We start from the raw sequence: 26,002 nt of genomic DNA, 5'->3' as shown, positions 1-26,002 counted from the left end.
CCTGTAAAGCTGGGAGTGATAACTATATTCAAACACTGAAAAATATAAAAATTAGATTTCAACAATTTAAGTCTCTAAATAAATGCTGCAATTAATAGAAGAGCTTTATTAAAAGGAAAAACTAGAACTTTGTTTTTAGTACACTGAAAAACAGGCAGTCTCAATTTCAACTGCAACTGTCATTTAAAACATCACCATAAGGTTACACCACCCTACACTAGTTTCCTTGGTCATATGAATTAACAATCACAGTTTCTCTTCGCTGCTCTTTCCTCAAGAAAAAGAAGTTTATGAGAACTTCATTCTGTCTCCCTCATCCCTTGCCCCAGTTCCACCCCTTTATCCCCTCCAAAGCATGAATTTGTTTGCAAATTCAACCCAAACTGACCAAGGACGGGTCCCTCTGAATCCTTATCAGCTCTGCAAAAACTGCTGGCCGGGTGGGAGGAGGTGACCTTGTGTCCCCACTTGGGAAGGGAAGCAGCACTCAGCCTCTGCCCATTCAAACTAGCAATAGTCAGCAAGTCAAAAATAATAGGCAGAAGATAGAGCATTTGCCAGGGGATGGGGGAAGGAACATGGAATGATACTGATCCTGTAGTTTCCAAATATTTTAAAGCAGGCATAAGCCATGAAGAGAATTAGTTCCATTCTGTGGTTGCTCCTAGCCACATTTTCCTGCCTTCTCCCTCAAGCCAGCACAAATATCTGTGTGGCCACAAAGTGCAGTGGACTGGGGAAACTCTCCTTGGTTAGCTTTATCCCAGAAAAAAAGCTCATTTTAATCCAAATCAATTCCCCAGTAGATTTCATTGCACTGCTGCATAACTGCTTGTACCATGAGCAGAGGAAGAAATGAGTAGCTTGCACGAGACAGGCCTGCTGCTTTTAGCAGCACTGGCTTTAAATGCTTCCAAACTACAGCTTCAAGCTATAGCACTGAAGAAAAAGTTATTATGTGGGAGGACTGTAGTGTGCACTTTGGTAGACATGGACAAGTGGGAAAATGGATGGAGTGAAAGGTGTCTTACAGAAAACCAAGCTTCATTAGCTCTGCTGTTCATGGAACAAAATAGCCTTCTGGCCAAGGACACCTCTACACCCCATCTCCTCCAGGTTCCCCTTCTCTGTGGAAGTGACCTTGAACTACTGCTCAAACCATGACTGTTCTCTTCCTTCTGGATGAGCAAAAGGGGAAACTATGACTTCCCTGACTCACAGGCAGCAGTGCAGGGCATGGCCCAGGAATAAAGGCGGCAAGGTGCACCGGATTAATTAAAAGCAAACAAAGGAAGAGATGAGACTGAGGGCTTTGACTCATGGAGATCTGTGATCAGCCGGCGTAGGAGGTTACCTCCCCCAGACATCTACCCTGCTTGTCTAGCGGATGTAACCAGCCCGACAACAGGCAGCAGAGGAGAAAGTCTCATTCAGCTACTGCTGCTCAGAGTCCGGCACAGCCCTCTAATCCACCCGCAGCTTCAGTCTGTGTTAATACAATCAGGCACGAACTGCTGTGGTTGAGGACCGGATGCACGTGCTGCTACGGAGATCCACTGCGGACGGGCAAGTCGGAGAGCCGGAGGCAGTAACTCCCCTAAACGTCCCCAGCACCGAGTCTTCAGAGATTGCAGATCCCAGCCAAGATTCTGATTTGGAGCAGCTATATCCCATTTTCAAAAAAAAGCCCCAAAACACACACAAAAAAACAAAAAACCCCAAAAGCAACAACAACAAAAAACCCACAACCATTTTGAAACTTAAACAAGAGTAAAAAAAAAGAAAAAAAAGTGCTCTTGTCACGTAATTTTCTCTAGAATCCAGTCCTTCTGCCCCAAATACTTTCATCCCAGGGAAGCGATTTTTTTCAGCAGAAAACAGCAAAGTTGCTCTAAATCACATCTCCCCTGGAGCTATAGTTCTGTGTAGTTGTTTGGAAACAGCACAAGATACTCAGCAGTATCTAGGGAGTAGATTCAGCGCATATAAAGAGCAGGGGAAATCAAGAGGAAAGGGTCAGCGTTTCACACTCAGCACATGCACAGGATTTTTTGCCATTTAACTAAAACAAATCTGAATACTCTCCCTTTAAGTTCAAAATAAGGGAAGTTTTCTGATCCAAGAATTAAATTCTTGGCAGACAACTTGAGCACTACTAATTTGAAACACCATGACATTCAAGTCACTTTTTTCTTTTTCTTTTTAACTGGGTGTTGTTGGGCTTTGGTCAGTTAAGTATTCACAAAAATTGCTTCTTTGTCACTAACCTTGTTTTCTAACAGCTTTTTTCTAACTTAAAAAAAAAAAAATCAACCCAAGGCAGAAAATACATATGAAAGTTTAAATTTAAATTTTAATGGCAATCTAAAAATTTTAAGCAGATAAACATAAGGGCATGACAAGTTCACATCAGACAATCTTTTCATAATTATGGATATCTTAACACTGTGTTCTGTTTTCTATTATGTAAAAGATGATTTTTAAATCTTTTAAAAGCTGTGCCATACAAATTGGCGCTTCTGAGTAGATGAGTTGCATATTTCCATATTCAGTCCCACCTAAATTAAGTAAATAATTGAGCTACCTGATGTTCCCCAAGCACTGTCTCTCCACTGATCTCCCAGAAATATCCCTTTTGGTCCATCTTTGCTGGAATCGTCAGATTCCCAAAACTTTTTACCCGGCAACAGCTGCTGCAATTAAAAACAAAAACACAAAAACACAAAAAAAACAAAGCATGATTAAAATAAGTATAAAATGCAAACATAAACCATAAGCATCTCCTTTCTGTACATGAAGCAATCATTAAACACAAACTGATACATGCTTTTAATCAAAATATTTATATACTCCTAGGACAACAGCCATAAAGCAACGGCGACAATAATCCAGTCTCAGCAATCCTCTTACGATCTCAGACACTTTACGAACACACACACACAAGCGCACACATACACTCCACCTTCTCCAGCCTCTAAACACGAGAGCTGCTTGCAAGAAAAGTATTCAGTAGAAAACCTGTTCTGATAAATTAGGATATCATAATGGTGCCGACGTGCACCTGGGTTGGGAAGATACCTACAAACCGCCCGGCAGTTCCAACGAAAATTCTTGCGTACGAGTCCTGAAGCTCCGATCCTGGCAGGGACAGGAGACCTCGAGAGGTGCCAAGAGCTCTTACTTCTCGCTTATTTAATGACTGCTGAACACTCTCAAGGCTTTGAAGGTTATTTGTAAACACTAACGAGAGCGAGCAGTTCTGGGCCACCGCACCTGCAACACGTGCTTTGTTCCTCCTAGACCAAGAGAAGAAGGTTATGCGCTTGCTAGGAAGGAGACCGAAAGCCACCCTTGGCTTGAATGAATCCAAGGAAGATCGCGCCAAAGTTCAGAAGATGGCAAAACCGAATGAGGTGCCCTATTTTGCAGGTGCGTTTTGAAGATACCCGAAGAAATACCTGCTGCGTGGCATCTCTACATACAGCGAGGGGAATTTCAAGTCCTGCTTAAGTGCCTTACGTGCGAAGCACGCAACCTTCAAATTAAATCTTCAGGCTGAACAAGACACAGCATAATTCAGGCAGGAAGCAACAGGGCATTTGTAGCAGGCAGCGAAAGAAATGAGCCTTGCCGGATGCATTTGGAATAAAACTAAAGAAACTGGAAGATTAACAAGCACTCACATAAGTCTATACGAAATTACCATAGCACAACAAGAATCACCAATTAGTCAATGCCTCCTATATATTATACGCATTGGTACCTGTATAGCCCATCAGCAGATGTGCAAATTTAAGGCTACAGCAGAAAAGGGTAAATACTGAAGACAGCTGGATGAAGAGAACGGAAGCATAAACAATTTATAAGAGCTCACAGCTTCCGTTGTGTTATGGTTTGAGGAAAGACAACCCAAAAAGTGGCACTCACTATTTGTTTTTTTCAACTTGGGGAAGATCTGTTTATTCAGAAACTCATCCTAAAGCAGGTCTGCATGCCTGCGGATAAATCCGAGGTTCACAGGTTTGGATAACCAGGGACAACAGATTACACAGAAGACAGATACTATCATGAAAGCGACACTAATTTTACCCAGCACACAAAAAGCAAAATCCTGTCTAAATTCTGCAGAACGACTACAGAGACGAGAGCAATTATGTTCAGTTATTTAACTAACAATCAGACAATGAGGCTGTTGCCTAACATTTAAAAGCAATCTTGCTTTTTGCAGTCAAATTAGTGGAGAATAAGATCAATTCAGGACTTTAACAGAGGAGCTGATTAGAGAAAAAGGGGGGGAAAAAAGCCTAACGTGATCCCTTTGGAAAAGCTTGCACAGATACAAAACGGAGAGCAAACAAATGAAATAACGAACAGAACTCGGCACAGAAGCACTGTCACTCGTGTTGCTCTCAGTCACACCTCAAGCTATATAATAAATAAACGTGAAAATTTGAAGCTGCTCCCAGCTCCTCAGACAGCATTGCTTCCGCTTACCACTCTCCTCGAGCAAGAGCTATTCTGCTGTTTAAGTGAAGCATATAGACACACCTCTACATGTACATGTGTATATTTATTTATTTTTTATACAGATTTGCCGGTGACTTTAGGATTTGTTACTGCATTGGAAACCCAGTGGCAGACTGCCCGTGGTTTTCTTAATAGTCAAACCACAAAAGCAGTGAAACTTGCAGATTGACCTATTCCTCCGTCTGCACCATTGGGTAATATTAAGGAATTGGAACAGCCAAGTCTGTGCGTACATATTAAAAAATGCTAAAGCAAATCAGGTGTGTTTAAAATTTTAAGTTTCTGCCGTTCCCGTATTTCATAAATATCTTTTCACTCCTGCTGTCACCATCCCACCAAAATTACCTACTGTCTTCCTCATTCAGCGTCAGGGAATTTTTAAGAAGAAAGTGATAGGAACCAGTTGACCCAAACTTTAGCTGCAGCTAAACACTTCTTATTTCCTATGGCAATACCTGAAAAGTGTGAAAGGATGCAATCTGTTACACAGTCACATCTCAGAAATAAAAGATGAGAAAGACCATGGGCTTGCAGAAAGGAGTCAGGGGGAAAAAAAAAAAAAACTGTGCAGAATATTTTCTATGCAATGAAAAAAATCATTCTTTAGTTTTCAAGAAAACTGAACTCCTTCCATAAGCACTCGAGTTTCCAAAATGTTAGTTTCCAAAAAGTTAATAAGTTTTCCCCACATACACATGAAAGCAATAGAGCTGTACAGCTACAAGAAATTTATTTCTACTTTAATGTAAAAGGCAATTTTAAACTTAGTCAAGAAATCTCATATAATACATATGTAAGAGGAAACCCGCATCTGGGTACCAGTACAGAAAAAAGGGAGTGGGCAGCCCAACGACTGGTGAGCGCAATCAAAGCAGTATCCATTCTCAGCGTTTTCAAAGCAATCCTAAAATCTGGACCAAACACAACTGAAGGCTCAGTAGTTATTTTTCCTGAGAAAGACTGCTGCAAGTAGCTATGTTCAGTTTTCTTTCTTGGCTTCAGTACTTCAAAGTGCCTGGTCTCTCAGGCGGTATAAACAATGACAACAAAATGAGATTTTTTTTTCTTCGTTTCTAACCTTTTAAAAATTTACAACAGATTTCCCATCCAGCAGCTCCCGCAGAACTTTGCAATCTGTTTATGAACTACAGCAACGGGCTGTGTTATGAAGCAGAATAAACAGGGCAAGCTTTTATCTGTTTTTTTCTTTTTTTTTGCTTTTTCAAATAGCTACTAACATTTTCCTGAAAATACGAACCGATTTCCCCAAAAGTAGCGAGAGCATCTCGCTGGCCGGAGGATGACTTGAGACTAGTTTACTCTCTTACTGCTTCACCAACCACCAACCTCTTTTTTTTTTTTTTAAAGGGTCAAAACGCATGCACTCACCTACTCAGCCACTTCATCCTGGAGAACTGTACCTGGCCACCTTCCTATAAATTTACAGTGAATTTTCCGGATTGGGGGAGAAAAAAAAAAATCTCTCTTTCTATCTCCCACAAGCAGACACTTCTACCGAATAAACAACTTCGACTTTGTCCCCTGTAGTTTTAGTGGGGGGGTTTTTCCCCCCTGAAGATAAAAATTAAGATTAAACACTGAAAGCTTTGTACTGTCATTGGAAAAAGATAAAAACATGAAATATCAGAATAATGAAGCTTAATTTCCATACTGATTCTGGATGTATTTACAAGGGAGGAAAAAACCAAGACCATATTAGCAGTTGGGCAATGGAGGTCCTTGTTCCATCTAACTAGTGCTGCTCAAACCAAAGCCAGAGGTTTAGCAAAGGAAGCAGTAAATATCTTGTATTGTTATAAAGATGCCTCCAAGATAAAGAATTTGTCCCAGGTAAGGGTTGTCATTGCAATGGAGGGGAAGGGGGAATAGAAAAAAAAAGAAAACAAAAAAAAAAAACCCCACCCACACACCTGTTTTAAGTGAAAATCACCCAGCTCTTCAGGTTGGAAATTAAGAAAGAAAATGCAGTGGGTTACAAAACTAGTTTATTTGTTCCTTGTCTTTATTAAAAATTGACCCTATCTAGCATGAAAATAATCCTTCTAAGCCCTCTTACAGAGGGCTTAACAGAGTTAGGCCAATATTCAATTTAGTGGGGTGGGGGTGGAGGGGGGGGGCAAGGGGGACTTTACACATCCACAAAAGCAATTCTACAATCAGCAAGTAAAGAGCCAGCGTGCATAGATCCCACTGAGATGGGATTATGAATTAGACAAATTAAGTAAACCAATCGCCTTTAGACAAGGCAAATATTAAGACAAAAGCAGCCATCTGTGCCACCACACAGCCGTGGGAGAACCAGGTTTAACCGTGGCAACGTATGTAAGAAAGCAGAGCCGGCATTCACAAGTTATAGTCGGGCAAGTGCCATAGGTTTGCAAACACTGAGATGTTATCGCCTCTCAAAAACGTTGCCATACAAAAACCAAACAAGATAGCAGGACACTGTACGTAGCAGGCAATTTGAGCTGGGACTTCCCAGGCAGCTGCGCCAATGTAGAAGCCGAAAGGAAGGGCTTTCCTATGCCATCCCCAAACCCAGCAGCTTTCTGCTGGATTGCAGAGTTAAACTGGAGCGCAGGAGGGTCGGATGACCACAAGAGCTGGCGCTGAAAAAAGGGCAGGATGGTATGATGAGGAACAGAGCGGGGAAGAGATCCCCCTTAACAAGACAGTAAGCCATGACATAGTTTAAGTGCACGTCATTGAACCCATAGACTTAAGCTGCCTTTCCCCAGCAGCCAGCGCTGGCCTAAGCATTCCTCATGGTATTCTTGCCCAGTCACTTGTCCCTAGTCACTGATGACCGTCGTCCTTCACAGCCACCACCTCAACACTCCCACGTCCACGGCTGCTAGCACTAGATACCTAAAGAAACTAGACAGGGACATGAATAAAATCTTTCAGTGCTGCCCAGGCCCAGCTGCCGATGAATCATGCATTCGTGAGAGTGCACTAAAGTCATCGTTAGTGGGGAAAGGAAAGTCATGCTTTGGGGTTTTGATTTTTATTTATTTTTTAAACCAGATCAAAAAATGCCTAGGCACACTTTGACAACCACCCTCTTTAAGGAAAAAAACAAGGCTGGTTGCTAGAGAAGCAGGATCTTATCTAGGACCCAACCTATTGCATCAAGGGGGCACAAGCAGGGACGCAGGGGGCTGTATATCACTTTGGCCGTGGCCGTTTAAGAGATCCGCTACAACAAACAGTGGCAGCCGCAGCAATGACTTTGTTTGCCTGAAGTGAGATACACTGAACGCCGACACTAGAACCTGGCAGACAGCAGCGCGGAGCACAATAATTAAACGCCTGTCAGATGAAAATGGAAAATATCTATTACTAGCCTGTCTTTTCAAGAGTAGGAGAGTCACTGTTATCCCAGATATTCATACTTCAAAGTTTTCGGTCCAACTTTTTTGAAGTTAAGAACCCACCAGTTACCTAATGTTTTTCTGTCCCCACGCTCCCCCCACCCTCCTCGGATTAAGCTGCAGCTAGCGACTCCCCCAGCTGCTCTTTTATTCTAGATACAGGCTTATCTCATAGCATGACCTACTACCAAATCAAGAACGTCACAGCAGTTCAAGACACCCATAGGACACTGATGACAAAGGCAAGGAACACCTTACGGTCTCTCTGCACTGTCCAGTAGACCAAAAAGATGCTGCGTAAACACTTAATACTGCAAAGCTCCAGATAAGAGGGATCCAAGTGAAGAAAAGCAGGTATCTGCCTCCACTGTCTTGAAGAACTGAGATGAAGAACCACCGAGATGAAAAATAACTTACATAGCTCACGTTAAGCCTCAGATAAGCATCACTGCTGTGTGATCAAAGACCTCGCACCACAACACGACAAGCATGGACACATACTCTGACCTATGCCCATTCTCCGCAGGTTTTCTTCTTCCTTTACCAACTGCTACTCATCACCTGCCTTCATGACTTTCCAGTTCAACGTCTGGTGAGAAGGGAAGTTTGATGCAGAAATAGTGAAGATTTCACTACGCTTGCACGGTTTTTAGTAAGGCTTAAAATAAACTGGACAAAGCACTGAAAAGGGGGAAGAACGGATGTGCCTTTTAGAGGACAACTTTTGGCACTAATGACCTGGTCCGCTATGAACGTCCCAAATCTTCTCCATTTTAGAACAGGGTGAAAGGCTACCCTGCAGCTTTTCTTTCCTGTCTCATACTTACAAAAGTCGTACACTTGGATTCACAGAGAAATTTAGGGGAGTACAAGGTTGGCTGCAGTGGGGGGAGGATGGGATGTTGAAGACTGAAAGGACCATGATGCAGATGAAAGCTGTGGGTTTTGAAACTATTCTTAATTTCCTCAGATTAGGCTATCTGTTCATCATAAATCAAAAGTTATTATCTATCCTGCTGTCAAAATTCAGATAAGACATTAAATTGCTTGACAACCTCCCTTTAAAAGTAAGCTCTGATGTCTTCAGATGCACAAACTCCTTCAACTGCCACGATTAGGATGACAATGTTGCTCACGGAGGAAAAAAGTCTACAAAAATGCAAGATAAAAAGATGCGCTAAATGCTTCGTTTTCCCAAATGTATAAAACAAACACACTTCCCCTCATTTTTCTCCTCCAGGGTTTCTCATTTCAATTCGATGTTTGAGATTAACAACACTTCTTGCAGGTAAAGCTCAGGAGTCTAAAAAAATCCAAGGAATTCAATCCAAATTTCCTGTTCTCCTCACTTATGTCAGATTTAAAACTCTTTTCGGTATTCTTACAGACTTTTTCAATGAGTTCTCCTTCACATTCAATAGAAAAAAAAGATTAAAACACATGAGTGCCTTACTGCAATAATGTCTAAGCAACAGAGAGATAAGGCATGCTGCACAACACCGGAGTCTTTAGTTTAAAAAAAAAAAAAAAAAAAAAAAAAACGCATATTCTCTTGAAAGTCAATACACATATCCTGCATTGATCTCAATTTACACAGCTCTTTCAGTTGGCCCAGCCAGATGCATCTTTTACCAAGGATATTGAAATATCTTAGGAAATGCAGAGATATCTAGCATAGAAAAATTCAGCGGATAATGAAAGGAAATTCCATGGTGACTGAGGGGAAAAAAAAAAACCTTAAGAGAAACAACAAATATTGTCTTAACTTAGACAAAGGAAAGGATGAAGTGTCATCTCTCCTGGAGAAACATGCTCACTCCAATACATGGACAAGCACAATGACAGAAGGATGCATCTTCAAAATTCCTGCACCACAATTGAGATATTAAAATAAGTGAATAAAAGATGAGTAATCATTTGGAAATTTCAGTGAAGTAAACCTCACAGACTCAAAAAAAAACATACAAAAAACTCAAAAAACCCACTTCCCCCCAATAAAAAAATCACTAAGTAAACGAAGAGTTGGTACATATCAATGTATTTAGGAATGCCTTTTGGCATTTACATTAACATGAGCTAATGCCACAGTAAGTACAAAACAAGTGCCGTACTTACTCTTAACAGTCTCATGGACCCTGCATACTTTACGTCTGAAAGCAAACATCTTACCCAAGCGATGTTAAAAAAAAATATATATATTATATATATATATATATATATATACACACACACACACACACACACACACACACACACACATATTCAAAAGAACATTCACACCCCCATCACTCCCCTGACATGTTTCATATCACGTGGAGGCACATCAGCCAGTTTTTAGCAGCTTTAGATGGATTTTTAATGTCATGTTTTCTCCTTCATAAATCATTTTCATCTACTCTTTTAAGTCAATACTCTTGATGTACCTTAATGTAACCTAGAAAAATAGAGATTTTCCTATCAAGTACCATCAAATTAAACTGCAACTTGGTATTACGGTCTTCCAGAGAAGGAAGGAGAGAGACGCTGCAAGGCTCAACGAACTCCATGAGGTTTTCACCTGGTAGAGGGCACCCACATATGGATCACCCCACACAATAATCCCAGTTTTGTTTTCTCCAAACCGATCATTTCTGAAGTGTTCTAGGGATTTTTTTTTTAAACCTGATTCATAAGGTCAACAAAGATAAGTTGGACTAAAGATGGAAAATATAAACTGGTCTGAACTTGACAGACAGGAACACAGAAAGGAAGCCTCTCCAAAACAAGATGTGCATCAAACTAGCGGCTGACCTGCTGCACTTTAATATCCTTCTACAACACAAGTTTTTCTCATCTCTATTCTCCCGTAAGCCTCTGAAGGGACTGGCTAAACGAAAAGGAAACGAGGCAAGGAAAATAAGCATTTACATCCAACTTTCAGGTACCTAATGCAGTCAAATAAATTGACTTGCTATTCTTCCAAGATGCCCTACATAGTCAAGTTATCTAGATAACTTGCTCTTTTCAATTTAAAGCAACGATCATCTTCCCCAAATCTGCTGCTTGCTTACTGTACTGGGTGATTAAAATAATTCCAATATTATAGAAAAACAGTAAGAACTGGAGAACTCATGACTGGACAACTCCTTCCGCTCAGTCCTTTGACCTGTACAGACCTTTGACATGCACTTACCGCTTCTGCGGCTCTAGATGAGGGTGCTGAGCTAATTTAAACATTAAACATAGTTCTGCACTTCATCGCAACAGCCAGTGGCGGCCCGTTGTCAAAACCGGGCAGCAGAAAATGGCACACAACTAAACCCACCGCATTACGGGGTCTCAGGTCACCGTATCCCAAAATAAACAGGCTGCAAGTATTGTAACACTTGTCACAGGACATATTTCTAACTGTTCTTTTACAACCACCATTTTACTATTTGATGATAGAACAGGTGGAGGGCTTAGCTGTTCCTCCCACTGACACGGATTCCAGTCCTGACAGGTTTTTACTTTGTTAAAACACATACACAAACACACACACACGCCTCACAGTCATAATGGAGAACGTTCTCGAGTTCAAAACCACTCTATCAGGCTAAAAAAACCCTCTTCCTTCCTCCCCCCAAAATATACTTTTTTTTTTTTCCCCTGTAGGTCATTCACTTACCTCTCCCATAGCCCTTCCTTCCAGAGCAAGCGCTTGAAAATCATGGTTCAGTTCATCCATAGAACGCACCTATTTATAAACGGGCAAGAAAAAAAACACGATCAATTGCTTGCGTTTCTTTTTAAGATAATCACAGTTTATAGCAACTTCTCTGATACAGACGGAGAGCCATATTCTAAATTACAGCATTTAACAAGGCAATTGGGCTCCAAGATGCGACTTACCTTTAAGACTCCCAGAAGCTAAAACTTACACAGTGTTAGTTTTTATGCATGCACAAAAAAAGCAAAACAAGCAATTATTTAAGACAGTCTAATGCAACTTCTTTTGCTAAGTTTATTGCAAAGATCCATATTTCACACTGAGCTGTATTAATTTCATGTGATGAAGGAGTCGATACATAAGCAAATAAGTCAGGATCATTTCCTTTCAGGCCAAGGCAAATAACTCTTGTATAAAGCAGACAGATTTATATTTAACTTACATTGACATGAAAGAGAAACTGGAAGAAAGACAATGGTGGGAACAAAAAGTAAATTAAATGAAAAGGAAAAAAAAGTCATTTGAAGCCAGGGGCAAGGCACAAAGAGAAAGAGCGCAAACAACGTCTTAATTTCAGCTGCCAATTTTAGCTACTCTACCCAGAGTCTCAGGCTGGCAACACAAAGGCACAAAATGCATCATGGGGGTGCAGAACAGTAGAGATATGGTGGGTTCAGGCCCAGCTTTGTTGGGGCTTACAGCGTATGGATTTGGGGGAAGATGAGAGGACACGGCATGCCAGAGTGAAGTCTTACGCGCAGAAAGCTATCAAAGTAAAGGAGGGGTGAAAGGGGAGAAGGAAGAAGATAAAATTCCATCAAAAAGTTGGGAAAACACTACAAGTTAGAAACCTGTAGTGATACAATTGCAAAAAATTGATCTATATTTGTTTTCCCTAAGAGGAGTTTTACTGGTTAAGCACTTAGACATTAACATGTTACCGAGGTAATTTCTGTGGCTATACGTTTACTTGAGCAATTATGTAATTTTCTGCTTTGGATCATGATTTGATGAAAGCAGAGTCAATTAACATCAAAAAAAAAAAAGCAATTTAAAACTGATAAAGAAGTCATGTCGAAAATGGAAAAGGACAGGTTTTCTGATTTCCAATCCCAAATTTTATCCAGGCATTTAATTCCCTACAGACCCTAAGCATTGAGCACATCTGCGGGAGCAGAGAAAAAGCCTACAGACTTGAAGACAAAGCACAGCAGTACCACCTCATGCTAGGATTCAAACTAAATTATTGCCCTCCTCAGATAAGTGCTACTTAAATACAGGTGTGTTATGACAACAGCCACAAACTCTCAGGATGGCACGTAAGCAACACTATAGCCTCCCACCCTGTGTTTAGTAAACCCTGAGCAATCCATCCCATCTGAAACCCACCTCTGCCAGACCAGCCGTAATAGTTTATATGACTTTTATGAGTAAGCCACTCATCCTATTCACTGCATTCCCTCACAGGCTGTTTTTAGGATGCTGAAGACTAATAACACGACGTTTAGTCATGTCACCACTGAAGACTTCAGCAGATGGTTTGGATGCTTTATATCACAAAAAGGCAAATATGATGCTAATGGTTCGGATGCTTGTGCACCCTCTTGCGAATGACCAGTGCTATGAGCAGTTATACCACGTTCACTGACCTTAAGCCTGACCCCAGCTTGTGATGCCACTGTTTCCAGCAGAACCGAGCCAAGACTTTGTTATGATTATGCTTTATTTCTATTTTAAGACAAGATTCAATACACCTCATCCAAGACTATAAAGAAAGCACCACAGATGACCTCCACAAGTCCCCTCCAACCTAAACACTTCCACTCTTCTGCAACAACACTACTGTGCAAACATGCATTAATGATATATACTATATAATTTAATAATACCATGTGTTTACGGAATATGCAAATCCTCAGTGGTCAAATGGTCAATCACTGGGCACTGCAGTTTAAATAAAGCATCTTCTTATTACCAAATCTTGGTTCAAAACTCTTGAAAGTTTTGCCTCCCTCCCGCCACCTTCTGCTGTGGCCCATATCACAGTGGTGAAGACAACGCTCGGTGAAGCCAGAAGAGCACTTTGCAGCAGCTACAGCACAGGACAACGACAAAGACCGTGCTCTGCTGTCAACTTCATCATTGATATTCCAGCTAACGTAGCCCATGGGTCCCAGTTCCCCCAGCTGAGATAGAGGTTAACCAGGCTGAGTGCTCCTGTGAAGCATTTTAAGCCGAGCTCATGGAAAGCGCTACAACACCCAGCCGTTCTAAGCCACACAAGCTGAACAGCAGCAAATTACTATTTGAATGAAACATCTGAGGAACAGGGAGGCTCAATGAAGAGGTTCAGTAGGTGATGTTCATTCCCATTACTACCAAAGCAATGTCCCAGCAACACACAGGTGCAGCCACAATGGCACTGATGCAGGACATACAATGTTGTAGTGGAGAAGCAGAGGCTACTTAGTCCCTCTTTTCCCCTACCTTGACTCAAACAAACCTAATCCCAAAGAGGGATGTTGTGCTGTGGGAGCCTCAAAACCAAGCTGTACGAAAGAGACCATCATTACATTTCTAGCATAAATCATAAAGTTATTAAAAGACTTTATTCTGTTTTGGTCAGATCCTAGCCCTAACAATTATGTCTTGCCAATCCCCCTTGCATCTTCGGCTGCACAAACATCTTTGGTGAAAATACGGTTTAGAACAGGCAGACAATTTCTGAGTAAGAATTCCACTCCTCTCCTCAATCCCCTCCACCCCATTTTTGATGCTTTGGCACATTTCAAGGTCATCCTTACTCTACAAACGTAATTCATTTTGTAAATGCTAGAAAACACGTATTTTATTTGTTGACATTACATGCTAGGACATTTGCCCAAACATCTCATTCAAAGGTTTGTGTGGAGTAGAAAAACATGCTATCATTTACTTAAACCAGTTACAGCGGTGCAAATATCTAATTTACATCCAGGTATGAAGCCAAGCTCCCATGCTGTCCCGAGTTATTAGTGGAAAAAGGAGAACCGGTGTGACGATTAACAATGCCATCATCTCCAATACTGCCAAAGCCTTCAGTGGAAGCTTGTGAACTTCTACCAGAAACCAGGACGATTTAGCAATCCAGGTTCCATTAAGTGCTACTGTCCAGTAAGCACATGTGGCTCCCTTCAGTGTCGAACGTTTATCCATTTGCAAAGTCAAGAAGCACATTTGTCTTCAACCAAATAACGCCCTGATAGTTTATTACCAAAGAGCTGGCGCAGAGACCTAGATAAGAGTGGTAAAGGGCAAAAAGCAGCGTAAACATAACAGCTAAGTGCACTCCAGCTGTTTTATACCTGGTTTAGTTGTATATCTAATTGAGCACTTATTTTCTCTCCTCTTAAGGGCCTGAAGGAAGCATTTCTTCCAACATTTTTTGATTGCAAATAACCACCCTAGCCTTCCTTGTTAGATGAGGCACAGTGGAAATGGGCTGCCTACATCTCCTTCCCAAAAACACTTTGCCTCAGTCACTGTCAAAAGCAAAAATAATGCATCTACTCCTCTACCTGCCATCACAGGTCAGGTAACAAAACAAATAATTCATTAGAGATATCTAAGTCTTGCTCCTACTCATCCCCTTTCATCACTCTTGACAAATACAGACAAAAGTATTCTCTAAATCAAGTCTTTGTACCTGATTTCTGGGCACTGTATGCTCAGACGCTATATATCACCAATTTTGAGGCCTTTCCTCTCAGTCACATAGCTCCTTTATCTCCACTCACCATTTTATCTATATGTTTGCAATACAGACTAGTTTATTATTCCCTTTCCAAAGACTGTACTCAAAAGGGCTTCTTCACAGTTAGCCCCTTTAATAACACTAAATAGCAATACCTCTTCACCTTCATTTTCTTAAGTGATGATGTGCACAAATGTCACAGGGTTCCTTCATTTCCCTTTCAGAGAAGAAACAGCAGAATTTAAAACCAAAGGCTAATCTTTTTACACACCTGAGTGCTCCAAAAGGCAGGTAATACTGTGATGAGGTAATTCAACAAATATATCAATAGTCTGCCCCTTCATTGGAGTCTATTCCCGTTAACTGTCATTGCCCTGGAATAAACATAGACTTGTGAAGCAGAGCCACAATGGCAAACCCTACAAAGAAGAAGCTCCACAAAGGAAAAAGAAGGAACTTCTCCACAGATGAGCACTAACGTGGATAAGATCTGATTACCATAAAATCTGGTTCACCACTGAACCAGAATTTTGAAAGAAATCCAGAAGGCAATGCCAAGAGAAATTGGCTACACAAGAAAGCGACGCCCTGACATCTGAATAGTACGTGATAACCCGGTTCCTCAGAGGAAGGAGTGATCTTGAGAAACGTTAGGAATCACACGAAGACAGGGCAGCTGCAGAATTGCTTAATAAGTGATTTGACTAAAACTGACTTCTGCTCCAAGCCAGCAGCACTCAGCTGCACCTCCATTTCAACCTCTTCCAGATATGCCACCTCCGCAAAGCTAAATGCAAAGCGCATATCCTTACACATTAGAAAGAACAGCTCTCCCTTCCTTCTTCTACAAAGTACTCTTCCTTTTTGATATCGTAGAAAACCCAGCCAGCTCCTCTTCAAAGCCTAGTTCCCAAAATAAAGGCCCATAAGCTCTGCACATCAATAATACTGCTACTGAAGGAGAACTGCAATGCAATTTCATTGCACAAGAATGTTCCTCACCTTCACGTTACTCCATATATGCACTCAGGAATTACGCAAATCTCAAACTTAATGAGTGTTACACTCAAGAAGAGTAATTTCCACACGTAAGAATATACAAATATATGTTGCTACAACACCTGCCAGCTTATAGCCACTTCACTGACTCAGAAACAGCTTCCTGCCTTCGGAGCAAAAGCACGTACCCAAAAACCTATCTGCCCAGCACACTGACTCCAAGCAACGCTAAGAAACCAAAACAGAAGCACCACTGGGTTGCTTCGCTTTGCATGGGCTCAAGTCAGCTCAGGCTCTCAGAAGCTCTGTTAACCAATTTGCACCTTTGCTTTAAAAAACACATGATAAAGCAAGAGACAGCTATATTACTCGCCGCAGTGTCACTCTAGGTCAGACGTCCCCATCTTCTGTTCAGCCTCCCAAATAAAAACCCTTGGCCTCATCCATGCTGCAGAGGAATCCAGGCCTTTCCAAGTTTCAATAGAGTACATCCTACTTTAGAGAGGACGAGACAAAACACAGAACACTTTTGGCTATTACCTACTGCAGATTTCGACGACGCCAGCCAATTTATCTCTAGGTCAACGGCCGCTTTCAAAACTCACCCTCCTGAGTGGCAAAATAGCTGCTCAGCAACCTTCTACGTTAATTGTATTCGCGGTGAATTTTCCAACCCCCATGCAGCACACGGCTAATTTGTGTCAGGTAGACATCTCACACGGGTCGATCACACACGGTGGGGTTTGGGGTTTTTTTCGGGGTTGTTTGCTTTTTTTGTTTAAGATTAGAGGATCTCATCATAAAATTTAATGACGGTAACTCAGAAGCAAATGGCTGTCCAGTCCCAGAACTATACAGATAGTCCCTGTGCGGCTCTGGAGTACTACTCTACAAATATACCATTATGGTATAAAAACAAGCAAGCAGCATTCACAGCTAAAGATCACTACACTCTGCCATTTGGTGCTGGACCTGCTGCTTGACTACGGCACCGCAAACACAGGCAAATCACTCTTCCCTGTCTCCAGACGCTCCCAGAAATGCACTCTGTCATAGCTGTCTCATAGCTAGTATTTAAAAATTTTGGAAGATATATCTTATGGAACGGCAAAGCTGATTCAGGCAATGAGCCCAAACTTCACTGTGAGCAAAATCACAAGTGACGGAGGGAGAGCGCAGAGGGTGCAACTCGCGCAAGGTTCAAGAGAGCAGGATGAAACCATTTGTTACGATTCAAACAAGCGATCCCAAAACACGTCGGAAGCCCGCAGCGTTAAAAAGCAGCAATGCTAGAAACCCAGGAAAGGCACAGCAAGTAAACCTGCAAAACCATAATCTGAACACCAGCACACCCACAGAATAAAAGGCAATATAAACGCACCCAAAACCAAAGCAACTGATACGGACGCGCTGCCCTGCTGGTGCTTAAAAACTGCAGTTAAATTTTAACCGAGCAAAAAAACGAAGCCCACGGGGCTAAATGGCACTTGTCAAAAGCATTTCTACAGCCACTTAAATGAACAGGATATGGGGCCCTGAACTGCCTTTATGATTACTAAACAAGGGTTGAAGGACATACGAAAAGTAAATATACTGCTGTTTTCATGTTAATTTGGTACTCCCAATACTAGATTTTGTATCCCAGAATAATTCAAGGCTTTTTTTTTTTTCAAAACTAGTAACTGCTAGCAAAGTACCCGAATTGTAATTATCAGTAAATATTAATGTCAATAACCAGGCAGCGCTAACATTGCAGCTTATACTAAGCAAATATGGGTGCTACAGAATCTTAATATGACCTTTACTTACAAATTCAAAGTGTAATACTGTATCTCATTTCATGATCCTCAGATAACTCAGGGGATTGTACACTGGCCTTATATATTAAGGAAATCTCATTTACCTAGAACTTATGATTCATCTAGACGGATAAGCAGCAAAACCATCAAAGTCTAAATTTCACCCTTAATCACAATGGAGAGTCACAGTGAACTCTATAGAATTCGACAGAAGCTTGAGGCTTTGTATGGGGTTTTCTTGATGGAGGACGACGTTAAACAGATCAAATATCTGCACTTATTAACAATGATTGAAGAGTTTTTAAACTATCTATTGTTATTAAGGCAATTCTGTTAAACAGGGTAACCAAAGTTAACCAGAAGGCTGCTTCTGTAGGCCTCGACACTTCCATTTCTCCATTCCCCTCTCCCAAAAGTTGCTTCCCATGTAACCCCTCTGGATCTCTTTCAAAGGCTGCCTTTCTCCTTCCCCACCACTTTCTTCTGCCAGGATCTATCTATTCCCTATATTCCCCTCCCTTAGATTACAGCATCTACTTTCCCAATACCCCTCTTTCGCAGAATTTTTGACTAGGAGGCAAAATCCCTAGGACACCAGTATCTAAAAAACTGAGGTAGGACGGGCGCTGCAAAGACGGGATTCAGTTAAGTTGGAACATGTAAACGGCTGCTTTCAAAATTTCTCTGATCTACAGTAAATTACAGGGTCGACTGCAGCCTTCAGTCCCGCTGGCCAAGCCCGTAAACTCCCCTGTATCCCACAGATCCTACTGGAAGGAACTTCTGAGCGCTTCACCCAGAATTATCTTCCACCCAGCAAACAGAAGCAGGGCTCTGGGACCGCAAATCCAAAGGAAATGTTCATTCCTTGCTCCGCTGAGCTGGTTACGCTCCTGGGGAGCCTGGAGGGAGCCCTCCAACAACGGTAAGCTCTTGCACAAGCTTGATGGGTTAACCCACAGAGACAGCTTACAAGATTCGAGACAAAAAGGTGGACGGCTCATCGGGGCTGCAAGTCCCGGCGAAACTGGCCTCACTTGAGTCAAATGGCAGCAACATATCAATTGCAGTGAAGTCCTGCTTAATCTTACAGACACTTAAGCACACCTTTGGAAGCCACAGAAATAGCATCATCTTCCGGTAAGACTCACCATTTATTCTGCTTTTCTACTCCTACAGAGTAAGGTAGAAAACAGTGGTACTGTTACACTTGTCCAGATAGATAAAATATTCAGATTGCTCAGCTCCTAAGACTAACATCATTTGTTTATTTGTTTCTGTGGGAAAACAGAGATGAGATATTCCAAGCGCTTACTGTTTGCATGGGTTACATTACAGATGCTCACCCAAAGCAGCTTAAGAGTGTGATTATTTCTTGGATTTTTTTTTTTTTTTTAAACCTCAGATGCTTTTTTCACAGCAATCGCTACAGAGTGCAAGTGTCTCGCTGTAACGTTTCTATCCATCAGGCTTTCACATTTTCGGTTTTGCTCAATTAGTAACAGGGGAAAAGAAAAAAAAAATCTTTATTTTCTGGTAAAACATTCCTCAAAAAAGGTCAACATTACTACAAAAACAACAGTATTGAGACAGTAAGGACAAAAAACATCAAAAATATTCAGTCAGACTGCTGCCTGAATAAAGCATTCTTTACGAGGTGGGCAGAGGAGAGCGAGCTTCAAATGGCTGAACAGATTAAAGACTTTGTGGCACATGATTTATATACTTACAAGTTGTTAAAGCCTTTTAAATCAACTACCACCAAAGGTTTACAAATTTCGGATGGAAACAAATGCTTCTTACTAGGCTGCGGGAGATTGACTGTGTTTGTCTTGTCTGAACAGCTCACATAGCACATTATTTAAAAGAGATCTACTCTGCCTGCGTGCACACACACGCATATATATATATATGCATATATATATATATATAGTATCTGGAAAAAAAAAAAAAAAGTATTTACCAGCTGACAATAAGAAAAGCACCACATGCTAGGAACAAGAAGCTTGCCACAGACGACTACATCCAGGGTTAAAATATGTTGTTCCATCAACTGATTACAGCACTATTTTTAGTCCTCTCCTATAACAATAGTCAGTAAAGAAAGAATGTGAAGTCACAAGTATTAGACAGGATTAGGTGGTTTAACTACTATTTTTGTAGTAAAGGATTCATCATTAGAATTGCTACTACCATTAGCATTCGAAGCAAAAAGCTATTGAAATTGCAGATTGGCTAATGCTTTACATGGCATTTAGCCAAGATGATTAATGATTCAGGGTACAGAAATAAATGCAAGAAAGGCAGCCTTTCAGAATGGCTTGGCTTAGTTAGCTAATTATGTTTTTCCTCAGATTTTATTCACTGAGGAAAGCGCTTCATTAATGTGGAATTTAGGTTACCCTGTGGTGTCTCAGGCACATACTGTCGGGGCACAAATCTCCAGAATACTGGATTACAGGACAAGTAACCTTAACTTTGCCCCACTGGAGCTGGAAATACCTCGCGAAAACCATCTTCTGCTTTCCAGACGCGTGTTTGGGTCACTGCTTTTGCACAAGCAGCTGGGGCTACGCTATGACAAAGAACTGGAAACGGGGCTTGCTCGACCTCTGGAAGGTCTGAGCCTTGTCCTTTCCCTTCCACCCCTACATTGACCTTCTAAGGTTTAAATTCACAGGAAAACGCTGTAAACAAGCAACGCAGCAATGCCCCATTTCAGTACTTTTGACAGAAACAGATGCAAGTGGCTCCTTGCCACAGTGACTGTTTGCAGCAAGGTGAAGGACTAATTTGGGGTTTAATAACAGCTGAGTGCTCATCAGCACGTCATGGCAGCATAGGATCTGGGTCTACACAGTGTCAATACAGGATCAGTAAAGCAGCCAGGTAGCTCCTGCTAAAAACAACTGCCCTAGAACAAAAGTTACCCTTAACAAAGGAAGAGGAGTAACACAATATCTTAGAGCAGATCACTTGACCAGAGGGAGCACAGCATCACATCACATCTGCAAACAAAGGCAAGTTTGTTCATTACAGACCCGCAGGATCATCGTTCAAAGACGACGGCCTTAAAGCTGTCTCAGCATATACCTGTGCTCAGTCTGTGCCAATTTTCAGACACGGGCATCACCAAATTCAACACCCTGGAATGACGCTTTGTTAAGGAGATTTCTGTGCAGCAAGCTCTTCCGTTTTTCAACGGAAAGAATGTTTCTGTAGGAATTAATAGCAGCTTGGAGTAGGGGCAATGGAAATCCATCGTGCAAGTTTACAACTTAGAAGCTACTGAGGATGGATTATATGGTCTGTACCTGATATAAAGCTTCTCTTCAACAGAAAGCACCCATTTAAAAAAGAAAAAGTCATAACTTGTTTTACGGAAACTCAGAGAAGAGCTAATAAGGGGAAACCAAAAGTTGGAGAGAAGGGGAGGAAGAAAACAAGTAGGTGCACCCAGTTTTGAGAAATGCAACTTCTCCATAAGAGGACTGTTTTGGGGTTTTTTTCTTTTTACAACCCCTTTTTTCCTTAGATTGTTCACCCCATCTGCACTCATTGAGAGACAAGGTCCAAAGAGGTCAAAAGAAGCATACCAATTTGAAAGCAACAGTTTTAAATAGTGTGCTCTTCTCAAAGATAAATATATAGGCAAGCTATGCTCTACAGTTCTGTTCAAAAAACACACATGAGCACAATAAATTAACTGGAATACTTAAAATATTATTTAAGCACTGACATTTTCAAATTCAATAATGTGAAAATATTTTTTTCTTCCTGAGCAAACATCAGAAAAGGAAGATGACTACAAAAATACAGTAACACACAAAGAAATTGCAGAACTAGCACACCAGATTGCTTGTGCAATCTGAACTCGAGTTAGGTATCTGGCGATTGACTGTCAGGGATAGCAAGACCTACAGATTGAGAGTCAGCAAGTTCTTACATTGACTTCCAGAAGATTTCAGGGTTTTTCTATACAAGACAAGGATTTTCCAATGCTCAGCTTTCACCATCTAACTTAACCAATCTATCCATGCTCCCTCTATCCCAAGAGGAATTTTCAAAGGGCAATGTAAACCAGAAACATTAATTAAGTGTTCTGAATCCCCTCCTCCAAGATACCCCTTCTCTCATTTACTACAGAGAAAACCCTACAAAACAAATTAGCCAAGCTAGATATTTCATTCTGGCAAGTTGTTACATTCCTAATTATCTGGATATGAAGTCAGTACAGTCATTGCACTGCTAGTGTAAGGAAAACCCCAGCTAGCACACTGCCATACAAAGAGGCACCCATGAAAACTCAACAGATTTAACAAAACATACATCAGCAAATGTTTTTCAAGAACAGAGGCATACATTATACTGCATGGGACATGTCCTTCAAGGACTCTCCCCATGCCTTCAGCTGCAGCACAGGCAACCAGACTATTTGGACCACTGTAGTCCTCACACACCACATACCTGCCATAGACAGGCACATAAATTTCTCCTAAAGCATTAAGTGTCTCTTAAACAGGATTTCACTTTGGAAAAACATGAGGTCTTCTGCTTGCTTAGCTTCCAAGTTCATTCTGGAGAACCTTAATATGACTTTAAGGCAAACCTTGGTAATGGTGTCTGCCAACAGAAGAATCGACCCAGACATTTACACAGCTTCAAGTAGCACGGTTTGGGCAGCGGGGTTTTAGAAGGGCAGCTGCCAGGAGAGTTATCGTCTATGCCCACTTATATGTAAGTTCTCATTTAATATGCTGTCTGGTCACATCACCAAAGGGCAAAGCCGAGTGTACAACTCAACTCCAGCCCTGTTGGCTTTCACTATTCTTCACCAACTGTACGTGAAAAATTCCCCCCATTCAAAAAGACAATCCCTGCAGAGCTCCATTGTCTCAAATTATTAATTAAACATGCTCTCAAAGAAAGTAAATTCCTAAAGTCATTTGCCTCTGCTGAGCAACTCCCTTATTACTCTAACTGCAATTCAGATGGAGTCTGAAGTATATCCATGTAATGTAACTCAGAAGGGACCACCACCAGAGTAACTCTCTAGACTGAAGTTCACAGTCACAGAACACACGTGCACATGAAAGCCATACAATCCCAAGAGTCCCTCATCCAAGAAAACCCAAACAGTTTTCCTAAAAGCCTGTTAAGCATTGATAAGTTCTTCCAGCTGTCTATCTCAACTGTCTTTCATTCCCCTTAGTAGTAGTAGGTGGCTGTTTGGATTTGTAATGGAATATGCAATCTTTCATCACCAAGTCAAATCCAGCCTAGGCCTTTAGTCATCAGAAGTCATCCTGTAACTCTTTACTAACCTTTGTGAAGTGAGCTGCTGATCTCAACCCATTTTCTATGGGATAAAATGCATTAAAAAACTCCTAATGCAGCTAGCGTAACAGTCTGTCCTAATAGCCTGAAGAGTAACTGGGGCATCACAGAAGAACTACAGTCCAAACCTCTTCGGTTTGAACCGTAAAGTTACCGGCGAACATCGATGCTCCATCTAATCTTGCTACTGCCTTTTGCGGCTAACAAGAAACGACTACATTTCGCAGCAAAGACCTGGCTGATAGAAGTGTTCTCCATTTAAAGTTTGAGGACAAAATATTTGCAGTTGCAGACATTTTCCAAGTTTGTTTAGGAGTTCAGAGATTCTAATCTGGACAGGAGAGTCTGTTTTCATCATTACTGCTGTGTCTGCAAGAGACCAAAGAAGAATTTCGAATACAGGTTATTTTGATGGGCTGTGTATCTTTGATACATCTATGAAAAAAAGGCTATGAAAAAAAGACATTTTTCCTCTCATCCCGAAACTTCCTGCTTACAGCGAGAGGACACTATCTACCTCCTTGGGGCCAGAAACACTTTTTTAAAATCATCTCTATTAAGGCTATTCACAGCTCAATCATTAGAGCTGCTAGTCAGAGGAGGAACAAAAGACAAGGAGAAACAGCAAGCGCAATCAAAAACTGAAAAGCAAGGATATACTGTAAATAAATTCTGACTCATAACATCCATAAGCCTTCAATAACGCATGATGAAATGCTATCATTTGGAAAAATCACTGGAGTCTTATCACCAACACAGACAGAGTTAGATGGCTGTCCACATACATAACACTGAAGGAACTAGGATTCAACAATTAAAAAAAAAAATCCCTCTACCTTTAATTATGACCTTCTAAGCTCTAGGCAAATATTAATCTATAAAACCTTATACTTAGTTTTTCTGACTTTCCATTATCTTTTAGCTACTAGTTTTCCCAACCAGTTTTTTGGCAACAAGAGGGGCCCTCACTGCCTTACCTTTGATGGTTTAAAGGAAAAGTACAACAAATTGACACTTAAGTCATTCATAATCATGTCCCATCTTTCTGCAAGTCCCAGCACTTCCTTGCATTTCTTCTATTCTTGCAGGACAAATTCAGTTCTACTCCAGTTAAGCCCAAATTTAATTCAATGACTTTTCTCTATGCATAAGACTGTTTCTTGCTCCAAGGAATTTGTAATTTAACAAGCGGATGCAAAGGTGGCCAAAAAGCCAAAGGAATGGCACTATTAAGATTTACATGGATTCTATGTTCTGTTTCCCATGAGCAAAACTGAGGCACACACAGAGCATCAGAGAAAGCAGGACTCGAGAAAGGCTGAAACAATAAATATGTAACTGTAACTGCTAGCAATCGCTACGCTATACAGTACAAAATAAGAGAAAAGGGTTACTGTCCCATCTCGCACTGTTGACTTTGATGAAATCAAATAGGAAGATGGATTTAAAGATGGATGCAGAATGTAAAACACCAGACGTGTATGACAAATACATTACAGGGACATAAAAACCATTAGGGAAGTAGAACAAATAAAGTTCTAACTTTAATTACATTACAGTGGGTTTTTCTTAAGCTTCAGGTCACGTAACGTGAAAACCCAGGAAGCATCATACACGACATTATGAGCCTAACCTTGTAGGTATATTTTGTCCACACAATCATCTCAGAAGCGTTCTGCCTCAGAAGTGTACCTACATTATTTTAAATTCATTCAAAATAGTATAAGCTAACCAGAATTGTACCACTTTTTTGAAAAACTACTCTTATTTTACTGAACAACTTTCCAAAGAAAATTAGGCAGAGGTAAAGCAACAAACCTGACATTAGGCCAAGTCTCTGAAACAGGTTCTTTCAAGTGATGTTTTCTAAGTTCACAGGTTATCAAAGAACGCAGTAAAAAAAAATAAATAAATAAAAAAATAAAAAAATAAAAAAGACAAATACCAGTGCAATTTTTAATGACTGCAGGATTTTTTTTCCCTCCACCACCAATATATTTTGTTGTCTTTGCTTTTAGGGATTTTCAAAAAAAAAAAAAAAAGTGAAAAGCATGAGTTGGAGGAAAAGAGGATTAAGAATTTTATGACATGTAGTTCAATTTATGAAGTCATCTTTACACAAAATATCCAAACAACAGCTGTCCTTGTCTAAACATTTCCATGCTAGACTGCATAAGAATTTTTTTAAATCTAAAAAATGCAGCCATTCAGTAAGAAATTTTTGCATACTGTTTCTTACATGACTTAAAGCATATTAAAACCTCTTCCATCTACAGCTCTTAAAACAAGTTTTACATTTAATGACTGAAAGCTAAGTAGTTAAAAAACTGTATCTTACTTCAATGCAGTATCTCCTTTAAAATCGCAATTTAATTAAATACTTTGTTTCCACAAAAGGGAAAAAAAACTACAGTATTCTCTGGGCTGCTTACTTCAGATTACAGTATTTTAGACTGTTTTTCCGTATGGAACAGAAATTAACAAGGCACTTGGGTTTACTTCCTTGTTGATGCACATACTGACT

At 40.7% G+C, this 26,002-nt stretch overlaps 1 protein-coding gene across 7 annotated transcripts in view; it reads right to left on the bottom strand.

Moving 5' to 3' along the window:
• Positions 1–26,002, bottom strand: part of PUM1 (pumilio RNA binding family member 1) — a 75,860-nt gene that overhangs the window by 43,793 nt on the left and 6,065 nt on the right. For 5 of the 7 annotated variants that reach the window (XM_064524934.1, XM_064524936.1, XM_064524937.1 and 2 more), the window contains exons 3-4: positions 11,569–11,637; positions 2,585–2,693 (exon numbers count right to left, since the gene is read on the bottom strand). In XM_064524934.1, the coding sequence (XP_064381004.1) occupies positions 2,585–2,693; positions 11,569–11,637 (178 nt within the window). The remainder of the gene's footprint in view (positions 1–2,584; positions 2,694–11,568; positions 11,638–26,002) is intronic. The other 2 variants (XM_064524935.1, XM_064524940.1) reach the window with 1 other exon arrangement.

This window comes from Dromaius novaehollandiae, chromosome 23, assembly GCF_036370855.1.
Source record: "Dromaius novaehollandiae isolate bDroNov1 chromosome 23, bDroNov1.hap1, whole genome shotgun sequence".
Lineage (NCBI taxonomy): Eukaryota > Metazoa > Chordata > Aves > Casuariiformes > Dromaiidae > Dromaius > Dromaius novaehollandiae.
Note: the sequence above shows the minus strand (reverse complement) of the source record. Positions and strands in the feature narration are given on the sequence as shown.